General features: G+C 44.2%; 1 protein-coding gene across 1 annotated transcript in view; it reads right to left on the minus strand.

The window, feature by feature from the left end:
• The window catches only part of RB1 (RB transcriptional corepressor 1), a 292,700-nt gene that overhangs the window by 218,206 nt on the left and 58,348 nt on the right, over positions 1-16,146 (minus strand). Inside the window, exons 4-6 of the mRNA XM_068267730.1 lie at positions 6,265-6,399; positions 3,510-3,548; positions 659-729 (exon numbers count right to left, since the gene is read on the minus strand). Of these exons, the coding sequence (XP_068123831.1) occupies positions 659-729; positions 3,510-3,548; positions 6,265-6,399 (245 nt within the window). The remainder of the gene's footprint in view (positions 1-658; positions 730-3,509; positions 3,549-6,264; positions 6,400-16,146) is intronic.

The following is a 16,146-nucleotide window of genomic DNA, read 5'->3' on the forward strand; positions in this document are numbered from 1 at the left end:
CCCCCCTTTCAAAAATTAGGCAAAGCTAAGGTATCCTTTAATAAAACAGTTGTCAGGTCTTATATATTAAACATGCATAACAGCTGAAAGTGTAAAAAGACAGTGTCCAGCAGCAGTAATCAGTACAACAGTACAGAGTGTGTACTCCTATAGGGAGGGAGTGGTCACTCACCAGGGGGGAAAAATTGGCTGGAGACCAACTCGATCCAGCTACCAAAGTAGAGAACAAAATTCTCTATTTTAATATCGGTAGCGGTTTTTATTGCTGCCTGTGACACAGGTTTCTGTGTATATGTATTTTGAGTGCAAATGCTTACTCTTGCTTTGTATTTAAGTTGACCAAATCCTTTAGCACCTCTCCTTTCCCTGTTTAAGGTCCATTGTGAAAGATCACAGCTACATTTGTTCATAAGCAGATGGAAACAGTCATGGCATTAGCAACTCTACATTATGTTTTATACGATACTGAAGCTGATTAACAGTGATATACAGATTTCATAATGCTGACATAACGCTACAAGTGAGATATAATTAGGAGTTACAGCTTTTAAAATAATGATTACAAAGGCTTCCAAAGTGACTCTTCTCCCAGAAGTGTATATACTGTAATAGAAACTATCTTACGTGAAAATGTTAAATAATATTCCAAAATGCTTACCTTTAGCTAAAATAAATGTGAACCAACAACCCTTAAGAACTGTTGCTTTCTTATTTGAGTCCGTAGCATTCCTGTGTAACAACATAAAAAGTATAACATGTATCATACTTATTGTCCTGTCATACTACCACAACCATCTTCCAAAATTCATGCTAACATAAGAAAAATATAAAGCCTACTACCTAGGTTCTCGGGGTGTGGCATGCATACCCCAGGGAGTATCTCTGATGGGTTCTGGGGGTACTTGGGCTTGAAATTAAGAGTTTTATAGAATGATAAAGCCCAAGTAAACAACACCAAATTAGTATTTTAGCTAATCAAAGGCAATAGTAAATGCTTGGCAACAGTTTTGAAAAGAATATCTGTGTCAAGGGGCACTAGAAATAAAACTGTGCCATACCAGGGGGTACTTGGTGAGCACAGGCTTTCACACAGGTATGTACCATACATACCAATAAAAGGCTGAGAAAGTCACAAAAAAGGAAAAGTGTGCATGATCCAAGTTCCCGCTCTTTATAGTATCAAAAGGCTGAGAAATACTGATCTACTGGAGTCCCAAAATGCAGTATTAAATATCCTATTTCAGTAAGCCAGCACCTATTCAGTAAGGAGTTTTTGAGCAAGACTCCAATACACTGCTACTGCCCACCTAGTGCGCTGTAGTGGCTACCTTGCTAGCACCAAGTGAGACAAGAGAAAAGCGATATACAAATCTTGTAATTATTGCCATTATCCTATCTAATCATTTCCCTGTCTCTGCAGCAATTGTGCCTGGCCTTTTTACTGAATGACTATATTTGTAATAGATTGGATAATAGCTTTTTCAATGTAAACTTTTGTGTTGATTTTATGGGTTCGAAAAACAAAATGATCATAATCCTCACTGTATTAGTAACTATTTTTTCTATAGAACCCCTGGAGTGGGAATACTCTATGGCAGGGTTCACACTTTAGGGAACAACATGAATTGTGACACCTCATGTTACTAAAAAAAAAAAAAGCTCATTCACATTTAAAATGTGGATCCCACATGCAGGGAAAAAATCTTGCCGTCTGCAGCATAAAAAACATGCACCACGTGATTCTCATAGCCCGCACAGTCAGCTGAAGTCACGTGTTAAATGTGCAATACAAATGAATAATCATTTACAGAAAAACACTCATTTCCATGAATGTAGTGTAAACTCTAAGGAATGTTCTATTGAGGCAAAATGAATACTTTTGAAACAAAAAATGCATTTTTCTTTTTAAAGAGTAACTGCCAGGCTGCAAAAGCTAATTTAAACCTCTATTCACCTGTGTTAAACAGTTTAGAAGGAAGCCAAAAAGGCAACACTGAAATTAAAAATCTCTCTTTTGATGTGTGCTGAACAGCAAGGCTGTTTGACCCAAGCTCTTAAGAGGCCGAGAGGCCGCATACCATACTGCAAAGCATTCTGGGGCCCTCCCCTCGGCTGCTAGTAAGAAGTTACAGGCTCATGTTACAACGCAGTCCAGCTCATAGCACTGAAAAATCTCTGGGCAGAGTATACTGCATGAGTCCGCTATTGTTCCTAGCCACATGGCTAATTAATATTCACTGCACAGTAGTGTTGTCTTTTTTCTGAGTGGAATCATCAGGAAGCAGGGAGGACATGACGACACATTTGGCTTCATAGGAGACAGACAAACATGGAACCTGCCATGAGCTGTCAGGAGCATCATTCTCTGCAAATACTATATAAAAATTCAGTGAAATCCAAACGTGGCCATTGAAATGCACATGTAATGCAAGTACTGCCAATATTTAGCTACTGATATATGTGTTTTTTTTCTCTGAGACCTTATACCTAACAGCTCCTCTTTAAAGGAAAAAAAAAAAAAAAAAAAAAAAAAAAAAAAAGAAGTTCTATACATACCTGGGGCTTCCTCCAGCCCCATGGGCACGGATTACTCCCACGCCGCCGTTCTCCGCTGTCTGCAGCTCAGATACCGGGTCCCATCAATTCCTCCAGTCGTGGACAGTCTGCGCAAGAAGAAGTGCGCTCTCTACATCTCTCTCTCTGGAGGACGCCGGAGAGATACGTAGAGGGCGCACTTTTCTTGCACAGACTGGCCGCGACTGGAGGAAGTTGCGGGACCCGGTATCGGAGTTGCAGACAGCGGAGAACGGCGGCGTGGGAGAAATCCCTGCGGATGGGGCTGGAGGAAGCCCCAGGTATGTATAAATAAAACCTTTTTTCCCTCTCTGGTACACTTTAAAGCTCACCTACATGGATTTTTCTTTTTATGCTAGTACTGAGTAGTGTAGAAACAGGTTACAAACTTTTGGCTGTTTTATTGCTTTTTGTACCACCATTAAATACATTTTACCTCACTTCCAGAGCCATGGAAACTTTGTGGCTTTAAAAAGAGGTTCTGGCTCCATATCAGACTGCCCAATTTTAAAATAGCTTTCTGTGGTATTAGACTGAATGAATTTGCATCCAACTGTTTACTAAGGCATGAATTGTAAATTGTGTCCAGCCCTTCCCCTCGCACTAAGCTGATCCCACTGGTCAGCTCAGCCTAATCAAGTGAGACTGGTGGTTGGATAAGTGGAAACCAGTCTAATGACACGTGGCCAATGGGAGGAAGGAAGTGGTGAACAACTTACTCAAGCCTGAATCTCACTCCATAAACAGGCACAGGATCACCAAGTTACTCCATAGATGCACTCCTATAAAAATGATTATGAAATGCCCAAATGCTGTCCTATACATGCATGCAAAACATATAGCTTCTTTACTTTTCTAATTTACATTTTTTTATATTCATTTCATCTGAATAGGAGAAAAAAAAAAAAAAAAAAAAAGTTTAGATAAAAACTTACCCTGAATTTGGATTTTCCAAAAATGTATTGTAAAATGTGCTTAAAGCATGTAAAAAAAGAAAAAAGATAGGAATTAATATTTATCATAGGAACATCTGTACATTTCTTGTTAAGCTACTTTCTGGTTCAGGCACAACAGTATAAATTTATCGATATTTATGTACTAAAATCAACATTTACTCAAATATACCCCCCTTCCCCCTCCATCCCTTGGCCTGAAGCATCCACAACTCTCTAATATATTAGGCTGGGCAGTGGACTGACACCAGCCAGACTTCCCGATCTGAGTGAGAGAGGCTGGCACTTGCCAACCCTTACAGTATCTTTTTGGGTCTTGTGGCATTTCCTGAGTGTGATTCTTTTGAGGATGTCGGCTTTCCTTGGTTGAGAGTTTGTCTGTCCTGCTGCATTCTACCATGTTTGCAATAGATTTTAATGAGTTACATGTATACCTCAGCAGCATACATTTTTGTGGGTGGGGTGAGTAGGATTTTTGCATCACTGCACTGAGGTTTTTGAAACTTTTAGAAAGCGCTAAATAACATTTGAAGTATTTTGAGCTGAAAACTGAAAACTGTCATGAAGGCATGTGGCCACAAGAGGTCAGAAGCAGTCTATGCAATAGTGAAACCATGCACTAGGAATAGGAGGAAGTATTAGTAATGACATGACACATAATCCAGAACTATGATTACAAGCTAAAGCGGATCCGAGATGAAAAACTAACTAGAACAAGTAACTTGTCTATATATCTTATCTAATGTTTAGATCGTTTACACAGCAAATCTGGCTGAAAATAGCTTTAATAGAATAAGATTATTTCTTCCTGTGATACAATGACAGCAGCCATGTGGTTTGTAAACATTACATAGAGGAAAGCTTATCTGCATCTTGAGCAAAAAAACCTAATCCCCCCCCTCCTCCCCTCTGCCTCTGAAATCTCTGGCTAGTAATACCTCCCCCTCCTCCTGCCCAGACTGAGCTCCCATGAGCCCTTGCTACTGTCTGAAAGTGCCTTGGCTCTCTGAAAACCTGTGGGCGTGGCTTGTTTAGTTTATAGGGAATTACAGTATTAAAACAAAAACAAAAGTATTTGGCTTCAGGAATGCCCTATAAACAATAGGAAAGGAACACAATTATGCAATGAGTACAATTTCATCTCGGATCCACTTTAAGCGGCACAAAGATCATTTTAGCACACTAGAACATTGGCACCTCAAAGCAAATTACTATGTATTACAACAATAACACAACAGGTTTAACAAACAATCACCCTTTTGAATATCCATTGCATAGCATCTGTGACAGTTTAATACCAGTTGTAGTTTTGCCTTCTTCAAACAGAAGGTATTTGCGATTATTTAGCTTTAAATAACAACTGTAATGAAAGGGATATGAAGGCTGACACATTTATTTCTTTTTAAACAATACCAGTTGCCAGGCAGCCTTGCTGGTCTATTTGGCCGCAGTAGTGTCTGAATCGCACCAGAAACAAGCATGCAGCTAATCTTGTCAGATCTGACAATGATGTCAGAAACTCCTGATCTGCTGCATGCTTATTCAGGGGCTAGGGATAAAAGTATTAGAGGCAGAGTATCAGCAGGACAGCCAGGCAACTGCAGTGTTCTCCCCAGAAATTTTTCCCAGCCGGATGGTATGAAAAAGCAGCCGGGTGGCATGAAAACTAGCCAGGTGGGGTAAGATGAGAGAATACAGGGTCAGCACTTCTCTGCACAATTCTGCTTACAGCAGAGGAGGAAGTGAGCCGATGACAGCCGGGTGCTCACCAAAACTAGCCGAGTGGAGCACCCGGCTAAAAAAAAGCCTGGGTAGAACACTGCAACTGGTATTAATAAATATCCCTCTCGTTGCAGTTGTCCTTTAAAGTGTACCAGAGGTGGTATACATAAAACATTTTATACATACCTGGGGCTTCCTCCAGCCCCATACACACTGATCGCTCCCACACCGCCATCCTCAGCCTTCCCGCATCTCCAATACCGGGTCCCCACACTTCCGTCAGTCGGGCCAGTATACGCAGGAGAAGTGAGACCCCTACGTATCTCTCCTGCGGCTGTTGGAGCTACGCAAAACAGCACACTTCACTTACATCAGAGCGTGTCAGCACAGAAGACAGACCACCCCCTACTTAGGACTTGCTAAAGGCTTACATCACTATCCACTTAGCAGAAGCAAAAGAGAACAACAATACTGCAAATGTACACATACACTTATAGATTTCCAGTATATTCAACCATCAGATACAGTCCTGTCAGGTAAATCTGTCAGGAATCTATCCGATATGTGCCACACACAGGTAACATATTTCCAACAGATTTCAGTATGAAATTGAAAATCCTTCGAAATGCAGTGTTGCACTTTCTGATCCAATGCAACACTATGGGCCAACGATCTGACGCCAGCAGCCGCTCAACCTAGATTTTCCAACCGGAGCGATCGAGTAAATCGATCGAATTCAGCAAGAAATCTATTGATGATGCTGCCTGCTGCATTGATTTCTAACCGATTCAATCAGAGTGGTCGAATTGTACATATATTGATAGCAGAAATCGATGACTGTATGGCTACCTTTACATTAGGTTCTCGCAATTAGTTGGGGCAGGAGGGAATGGGCATAGCTTTTCTCAATGAACCGCGCTCTTTAAATACCATATATAAAATATTATACAAAGCGAGTACTTATGTGACAAAACCGCTATTCACATCTGCATGCATTTCACAGATTAATATTTACCTTTGAAATTTCTGATACAAATGACAAGTTGTATCAAACTTTTTCTTCAGCTTCATGACCGCACTGTCAACCTTGGTGCTCAGATTATCCATGTTGTTATCCATTTGCTTTAGAAGACTGAAACATTTACTGATACTGTGAAAGGAAATATGTAAAAATGTAATACAGCCAGCGTAACAACATCATAAAGGTAAATGCAAATAAATAGTACAAGACCATGTTTATATTACATCACATTACATGCTTGAGAACAAATGAGTTGCCCCCAAAATTGGGTTTAAAGAATAGATCATAATCATCTTTAGGCTACGCTTCCACTAGTGCGTTACGATTCTGTTGCGGAAAACACAAACTAATTCGTACAGCAGGAGACATTGGCAGCGCTTCCAAACAGAGGCTGCACCCGAATTAACTACCTGCAATAGATGTGCAGAGCTCCACAATTGTGGACTAAAATACACAACATGCATTCAAAACAGGTACAGCAAAGGAGGACGTTAGCTTCAGTATAAATAATATGTGCACAAATTATTCCCTACTTGACTTCCCCACGGCGGTGACGGGTCCTCTCGGGGAAGACCTACCGCTAGTCTAACGATAAAAACACGATTTTTAAGAGGGGCGTGGCCAGCAGCCGAAGCAGATGGACGCGTGCTAACTCTGCTCTGCACCCTCCGGCTGCATTTGCCCGATACACGCTTGTCACAGCGCAATCCAAAGACGCTCTCTTGTCTGGCAAAGACCTCCAGTACACCCAGCATCCAGATGGGTGGCCACCGCACCGATAAAAATACGGAGAACGAGGCCTCTAAACCGGCCCCGGCCTCCAGCAGCAGAAACAAGATGGCGCACGGACAGTCGAGCGCGGCCTCCCCAACTTCATCCACAGGTGAGAGCAGCCGTACCTCGCAGCAGCAACTGACGGAGCGCAAACCTCAGAAGCAAACGGCCTTATCCAAAACACCCGGGAGCAAGAACCAGCAACCTACCTCCTCCTCCACCAAAACAGTCAAGATGGCGCCCGAGTCTCCCCGTGCTGAGTCCCCAGACCCGATATCCGAAGCAAGCAGCTCAGCCTCCACGTCGCTGACAGCACGGGAACAGCGGCAATCCGGAACCACCATACAAGGTACTGGGGACATAGCAGATAGGGACAGGATCCTTTTAGAACAATTCGAACTAATCTTACAGCGGAAGCTGGACGAGGCCTCAGCCCGCATAACTCACCAGCTCAAAAGGGAGATAAGGGAACTTGGGGCCCGAACAAATGCACTAGAGCAGAGAATGGACAATGCCACAGTGGTCCTAGACGCACATGAAAAGGACATAGAGGCAGTACAGTCGGACACACAGCTGAACCAGCTTAAATTAGAGGACTTTGAGAACAGGGCCAGACGGGTCAATCTCCGGATCCGCGGGATCCCTGAATCAGTAACCGACCTGACCTCAACCATTACAGCCCTGTTTCAGGAACTGGATCCCACTATCCCGATAGAAAGACTTGAATTTGACCGGATCCATAGAGCCCTCACTCAGCTAAAACCTAATGGTCCACCCCGGGACATTCTAGTCAAGCCCACGTATTACAATACTAAAGAAGCCCTGCTACGAGCAGCAAGAGATAAAGATAAAATAATCTTTCAAGGACACTCCTACCAGATCTTTACTGACTTGGCCCTGGCTACAATTCAGAGGAGAAGGGCAATGAAGCCAATTTTACAGATCCTGATAGCACACAAAATTAACTACAAATGGGGGTTCCCCTTTAAATTGATTTTCACTTACCGTAACAAGCAAGTGTCTGTAACATCCCCTGAAGAGGCCCAAAAACAACTTGAAACACTGCACTTATGTCTACCAGCTGGATCCCCTGCCAGCAGCACAACTTCAGCACGCTCTGCGCCTCTATGGGAAACTGTTAAAGCACGTCGTACCACTTCGAGGCGACGGGATCCCTCATGTTCTCCCTCGAGGATGTCAGATCCTGGGTGAAAATGTACTATCACTAGATTCCAGGTTTAATGCGGTCAGAACCTCCTGGCACTTGTTTTTCTCTGTCTTAGGTTTTGAACCCTCTGTACTTTATTTTTCTACCACACGGAACACTAATTGACACCGGACAAGAGGCTTAACTTACCAGCAGAGAAAAAGCCTGTTTTTGTTTTGTTGTACATTTTTATTTATTTTTTTACCGATCCTGGCCTATGATATAAGACCGGCTAGGTTATAACTTTACCTAAGAGGTATACAGCACTGATCCCCATCAAAGTTGTAGACCCCTTGATGTTCAGAAGACCCGATTATAATGTTAGGTTATGTTGTGTTGTGTTGTTCTGTTAAAAATGTGACAAGCATTTTATAATCGCTTTTACAAGTTTCTAAGTTAAGCTACGCAGTCGGAGGGGGACACTGGACCCCCGCCGAACGTTTGGCTAATTCCCAAGTACAACAGGGAATAACCCTGGCTCTCCCTGTGTTTTCTGAATGCAGCGACAGCCACTTAAACAAAATGTTCTGCTTCCCTCTGATTGGACTCCTACCAGAGGGACGCGCCTTAATGTTACTTTTCTCTTCTCTCTTTTTTGTTCTTCTTTCCCCCTCCTTTTTCCACCCTTTACTTCCACATGTCCCTAATACTTCCTCGAGGTCACCAGCCCCAAGAACAGGAGAGGTATGTAGAGCTCTAATTAAAAAAGACAGACACTATGGCATCAATTCAATTGACGCAACAAGGGGACTCACGATAATATCCCACAATGTGCAAGGCTTTAATGCTCCACAGAAAAGAACCAAGGCCTTTAATTATTATAAGTCCTGTAAAGCTTGCAGGAAACAAGATTTTCGGTTTCCTCCCACCCCTCCTTCCTCAGTTACCATTTTCCGCAGACCTACAGTTCCTGGGCACGCGAGAAAGTGAGGGGGGTGACCATAGCATTTCGCAGGGGCCTACCATTCAAATGTGTGTCCGACCCAACCGGTAGATATGTACTCTTGGTGGGATCACTGGTGTTATAATTTAAGTAGGCCTCAGTTATTTGGACTGAGTTAGTCAAAAAGGCTTGATGAGCAGACCTGCCCTTTAAGGGGATTTTCTCTGAAGAGAGAAAATCTGCAGTTCTGTCAGCAGAACTAGAACATACCAAGAAGCTGTTCTGAACAAGGCTGCAGGTCTCCCTGACCTGGGCCTGGAACAATAAACATCAGTCCTGTTTTGTAAATATTCACATTCCTGCATGTATGTCAAATGTCTCATTGATTATTAATCGAGTAGGTGTGTATGATGACACCACAAGCGGGTCCACCAATAGACTTATCTAGGGGGTGGCGAAGATGATGTCATATTTAACTCTTTCCTAGTCGGTATTAAATCTGGAGCAAGCGATGGAGAGGGCACTTCTGCTTCTTCTTTCTGCAATAGCTCGCAAGGCCGACTTGGACCTCTAAGCATGTTATTCCTTTCTGTAATCTGATATAATGTATGCTGTACATAGGTAGTCTAGCTGTAACAGAGTAGATATAAGAAGACCTGGGTATCTTCAGTAGGAAGATACTCAAGCAGCTGTAACGCAACATGGAAGTCTGCTTTGCCAGGAGATGAATGTATCTATCTGTATTCCTGTTTCCTGAATAAATAACGTAAACATTGAAGAAGCCTGAGAAAGTCTATATCCTGTTTGCGGTGTGGAGAGTCAAGTGATCTCACAGTCTGTGAGACGATGGTGTCGAAGCAAGGTGATAAGAACAGTTTATAACATTGGTGCCTGAAATCCTTCCCTGCCTAGCAAAACAGGCAGACGGGCCGGGGGCCGAAGTAGTTTTCAAGATATTCCACAGCAAAACAAGCGGAATAGACGGACGCAGACGGTAAAGCTTATCAAGCTGATACTGATAAGTGGGAGTGTGCGGGAGCCAAGCACACGGCGGCAATTCGAGAATCAGCGGCGAAACTCTTGGACGTTAGACTGTGACTGCATTGTGCACTGTAGCCACTAGCCGAAATATGGGTCAGACGGGACACTCCGAGGCCAGCTTGCAACTCGCTGTGGGAGATGTAGATCCACTGAGCCAGTCCAGTGTGGGGACGGAGATGACGGTGTTTAAACGCTCAGAAGGTTCCGGAGTCCATGGAAGTTTCGCAGGTGTAGTTGCGGGAATGCTGATGAAGTGCCAAGAATCTGCTGCTCAGGCAAGTTTGTTTACGTTGTTGTATGGCGTTATCTGTATTTGGTGTTATAACAAGGAGAGTATAATGTGTTAATGTGTACATTCTGTGTTAATTGCAGCATGGTGGCTGCGGGCTTTTCTTCTCTCTCGCGCGTGGTGGGAGGGGGGAGGCTGCTTTCAGAGTTTAGGTGCTTGGTTTTTTTTTTTTCTTCGGATTCAAGCTTCCTGTGTTGTATATTTACGTAGTGGTTATCTCTGCATTTGTCTCAGGCATGTTTTTGCTGGAAAGAAGTCGATTGGGTTTTTTTTTCTCTTCTCTTCTCTCCCCGTCTCTACAGAGGCTGGGAAAAAAGGGGGGGGTCCCCCGCAGCAGGAGATAAGCCAGCGGTGCTTCTGTTAGTACTGGATGGGAGGGAGAGGTGATAGAGAGGAGTGTAGTGAGAGGTGCAAGCTTATCTAGTTCCAGTCAGCGCCGCTAAAAGTTCTAAATGTATATATAGGTTTAATGTTGTAGTCATATCAGACTGATAAATGTGCGTCTCAGAAGTACTAGCTGTTAATATGGTTTAGAGTTACGCTGCACGCTTGAATAGTTCTGTGCTATGCTGCAGATGATTTGTGAGGGGAGAGAGGTTTCTACGTCCCTGGGTGATGCTACGATGTAAAATATTTAGCATTGCAGCTGTGACGCGGTTTGTCTCACTTTTGGCAAGCATCCCAGAGAGTATAGGTAGCGGAAGGCTGACTCTCGGTAAAATGTATAGATGATGTGTGTAACTATGCATAACAAATGTATGTTCTGTGTGAGTTTTGTTTTCTCTCCTAGGTCTATAGGAACGAGAGGCTGCTATGGGAGCAGCCATCTTGGCTGGCAGTCCAGGACTCAAAATGGCGGCAGTGGAGAGAGCCCGCCCCGTGAGTCATGGCCCCCACACGTCATGGCAGGGGGGAGGAGGGGCTGGGGGATCCACGTCACGTCAGGCTGTGCTCGCGGCTCCGGGCAGAGCAGCTGAAAGGGAGGGGGGTAGAAATACAGAGACAGTCTACTGTGTGTCTCGGTTCTCAAAGTATTTCCCCAGAGCTTTTCCCTGGGTCCATGGAAAGGAATGCCAGAATAGGAAGTGTTTCCCAGCTGGGTGCAGGGACACACGTAGCATTACAGATCAGAAATGGGTCTGTACTGTGTTGCTTATGGGATTATTCCTGTAAGTGGGGCACCTTAATGGGTGGTGCAGCATGAGTTCCCAATAGAAGGAAAGGGGGACAGCGCATCAAGGGGGGTGCCGGAGTTGGAAAAAAAGGGAGTTGACCAATCCGGGTTTCCGGTTTTTGTCGTGGACAGGGCCAGAGCTGGACTGAGAGGTCTATGCTGGGCTGGGGCTGTTTTTTTTGTGCGTTTTTTTTTCGTCCACTGATTGGTCAAATATGTTTTTTCCAGCTCCTATCATTTGTAGCACAATGAACTAGGACTGACAGCAGTTCATGGGGCAATTATACAGATGATAGAATTGCCGTTTACAGAGTGACAGTGTATCAGTACGGTGTTTGCCATGTGACTACCTACCATGTGGGCATTCAGGGATCTGCATACAGGCATGCTACGCTGGTATGCTTAGCCCTGCACCCTGTGTAGTTTAAGTGAAAAGTGCTCCTTCCTACAGGGAGGCAGCCGTTTTTTTGTGAAGTCTGGGGGTGGTGGCACGGCAAACATTGGTCAGAGGGTACAACACACAACTTCTAGCAGAGCTGGTATCGCGATGAAGTTCTAGATAAGTAAATGCGATAATGAGTAAGAGCATTGCAGGCTCACCTGCAAAGCAGCATCAAGTGCGGCATCCGTAATCTGTGCATGCGACGGCCGCGCATGGACAGATAAGGGGGGATGTGGAGTGAGCTGCAATGGGGTGAGAGCTTCCAAAGGTGAAGCGAGCTTCCATAGGTGAAGTCCGCGGGAGCATATTGTAAACAGGTAAGTACTGAGGATAGTACTGAGGTAGGGGGGGGTGAAGTTTAACTCCAATCTACCAATAAGAGTAAACAGAGTTCATGAGAACCATAAAGCAACGAGATCAATTACGGTATATATTGATCAATTTAAAGTGTAAAGAGTACAAGCCGCAGGGCGAATCCCAAATCATTAATAAGAATTGATTTGTTTGTATTTCGATTTCAGGTGTTTGGCAATATGGAATTGAGACAGCTGCAGTGCTGGCAGCAAAGATGGAGATGTCAGTCGGATAAGCGAAAGGTTCCAGATGCCAATCTAAGCTTGGAGGAACACGAGATTCCTGAAATCGGAAAGAGACTAAAACACGAGATTCCTGAAATCGGAAAGAGACTAAAACACGAGATTTCGGAGATCGGAAAGAGACTAACAAAACTGTCGGAGCAAAGCATAATGCAAAGTGCTAATGTTTTTCTTTCCCAAGGTGGTGCTTTTATAATGAAGAGTACCATGCTGATGGTGATCCTAGGTTGCCATTCCGTCCTAGGAGAACGAAGAGAGGACATTCTCATGTATAATAAGGGGTTAATGAGAATGCAAGGCCCAAGCATGTTAATGTTGGGTGACAAAGGTACTGATCCTTTCACACCTCCCTCCGCTTGGCACAGATGGACCATGCAGGGACGGAGGAAAAGAGCACTTGTGCCAGGAGAAAGCAAATTTCATGGCACAAGGTGGGTGAAAGGTCTGAAGGGTCAAGTGTGCGGGCAGTGGGAATTTAATGGCAGTGTAAATCTGCTATTGAATGCCACACTCCCAGAATCAATGCACCGATCCAAAGGTTTGTTAAAAGGTACATTGCAGTACAATGGGTACATGCAAAAGGTGGAGTGTGTGATTCAGGGGTACCTTGTCTTGGTTATGCAGAGTGAGATGGTTCCAGATTGGAGAGGAACGAGCAGGAGGCGTCAATTCTCTTACCAGAGAGACGCAGGGGACAACATCACACTCTGGAGCTACCAACAGAGAGTGTCTCTGAAACAACTATACACACTTAAAGGCTGGAAAGCCAAGGGTGGGTGGTTCTCGAAACAAGAAGTAAAAATCGAGATCAAGCCACATTTCCAGGTGACAAAGAGGGTGGGGAGAGCGGTCCCGGGGGAGGGAAAGCCCACACAGGGAACCCCATTCACACCACACGGGTCACAACAGGGGACGATATTACACAGTCCATATGCAGCAGCTTATCCTCAGGATAGTTGGGTAAGTGAAGAGGTACTCTTAATCGAACGATTGCAGAGAGTACAGTCTTCCCGACCTCCGGTCCATAGTGTGCCTCAGGACATAAGGGGGGGAAGAGGTCCAATCAGGACAGCTGGGGACATATTTTGTCAGCGAGAGATTGGACAAGGGGAGGTATATTAATTTTTCTGGAGAAGGATCTTTTGCATGGCAGCTTCGAGATGTTTGGGTGACCAAATGGAAACGGTGCAACATTCCTTTAGGCACTGCTACTTCCTTAGTTCCCACCTCAACCCGTGTCTTACACCAGGACCTGAGAGGTCAACCTTTTTTGGTGATAGACAGGGAGGTGAAACAAGTAGAGTTGTCCTTATGCGGGCAATTCTTGCAGAAGTACCTGCGTGGGCCGGGGCAAGTCAAATTTAGGGAAGAAGCCTGCAGGCTCAATAACGCAGAATGCGAGGCTACCATTCAAAAGATCCACCCTGAAGCCCAACCGATAGTTCCGGTGGCTGAAGGAAAGGTTTGGTTTTTTAACATAAGGTCTAATGATACATTCAAGGTATATTCTCATAATTGTTCCGATAAGGGGGAGTTTCCAAGGGGAACATATTGTGTGAGTGGAGATCCCATATGGATCCTGTCATCCAGGTTTGATGACGTTGTTTCTCAAATTGTTAAGAGAACTCTAAAGGTCAAAGTTTCACGGGTAGTTCCCGTCCTGAAAGAGAACACGACATGGGACAAAGGGGAACAGGGTTTGATCCAAGACGACCACATTTTGTTACAAAGGTTAAACAAACAGTACACTAAGTTAGAGGTAAGATTTCACCATGATACAGGTGATCTTAACGAGGTAGAACACAAAAATGAGCAGGCGAGTTCCAGTCTGCCCTGGTGGACAAAGGTTCCGGTGATGTTCCAGGGACACTCGGACGGGGCATCTGCAGTTCCAAAGTTCTTTCTACACCCACTGGTCGTCTGGATGGGGATGACAACTTTAGGCATCATTATCCAGGTGAGGTTGCGGGTTAAAATTACGTAAAATAAATTAACCGGTCCAGGGATTGGTGCCTCATAAACAATCTCCTGAACCAATAGTTTAAATTAAGGGATATACAGGGTTACGGGTATAGGTTTAGTAGTACCTGTGATGGAGCTGATTGTATAAAGGCGCTCTTTTAGAAGGCACCTGGCCCTGCTCCATCAAGTAAAAAACAAACGAGTTTCACTTTTCTGTGGTCATGCAAGTTTGTGAGTGATACGCAAGTGACGCAAATGCTGAGCATGTGGTATTGAGGGACTTAGAAGTAGGGCCTCCCCAGAGAGCCTGGTTACAGGAAGACCAAGAGGTCTTGCTCTCTCTCTTCCAGGGGTAACCACCTAGAGCAGAGAAGTTGTGTGAGCACGAACATCGAAAAGTGAAACATACAAGAAAGAAACCAGGTACTGGGAGGTTCAGACGCTGGGATCTGCGGGTCAAGCCGTTTTAGGGGGGGATTGTTATAATTTAAGTAGGCCTCAGTTATTTGGACTGAGTTAGTCAAATAGGCTTGATGAGCAGACCTGCCCTTTAAGGGGATTTTCTCTGAAGAGAGAAAATCTGCAGTTCTGTCAGCAGAACTAGAACATACCAAGAAGCTGTTCTGAACAAGGCCGCAGGTCTCCCTGACCTGGGCCTGGAACAATAAACATCAGTCCTGTTTTGTAAATATTCACATTCCTGCATGTATGTCAAATGTCTCATTGATTATTAATCGAGTAGGTGTGTATGATGACACCACAAGCGGGTCCACCAATAGACTTATCTAGGGGGTGGCGAAGATGATGTCATATTTAACTCTTTCCTAGTCGGTATTAAATCTGGAGCAAGCGATGGAGAGGGCACTTCTGCTTCTTCTTTCTGCAATAGCTCGCAAGGCCGACTTGGACCTCTAAGCATGTTATTCCTTTCTGTAATCTGATATAATGTATGCTGTACATAGGTAGTCTAGCTGTAACAGAGTAGATACAAGAAGACCTGGGTATCTTCAGTAGGAAGATACTCAAGCAGCTGTAACGCAACATGGAAGTCTGCTTTGCCAGGAGATGAATGTATCTATCTGTATTCCTGTTTCCTGAATAAATAACGTAAACATTGAAGAAGCCTGTGAAAGTCTATATCCTGTTTGCGGTGTGGAGAGTCAAGTGATCTCACAGTCTGTGAGACGATGGTGTCGAAGCAAGGTGATAAGAACAGTTTATAACAACTGGGAGACGAAAATCTCACCCTGGTTTCATACTATGCCCCTAATACCTTCCAAGAGCGCTTTCTCTCCCACCTAGTACAAGTGATAAATCAACATAGCATAGGTACTCTCATACTCTGTGGTGACACAAATGCAGTATTGGACGAGGCCCTAGACAGATCAAAATCTACTAGCCAAACTGCTCCACCTAAACCTATCGGAACGCCAAGTCCCTCAGCAATTAAGGTCTTATTCCGTTCACAAAACCTTTTTGACACCTGGAGAGAGTTTAACCCCACAACC

The sequence above is a fragment of the Hyperolius riggenbachi genome, chromosome 2, assembly GCF_040937935.1.
Source record: "Hyperolius riggenbachi isolate aHypRig1 chromosome 2, aHypRig1.pri, whole genome shotgun sequence".
NCBI classification, from domain to species: domain Eukaryota; kingdom Metazoa; phylum Chordata; class Amphibia; order Anura; family Hyperoliidae; genus Hyperolius; species Hyperolius riggenbachi.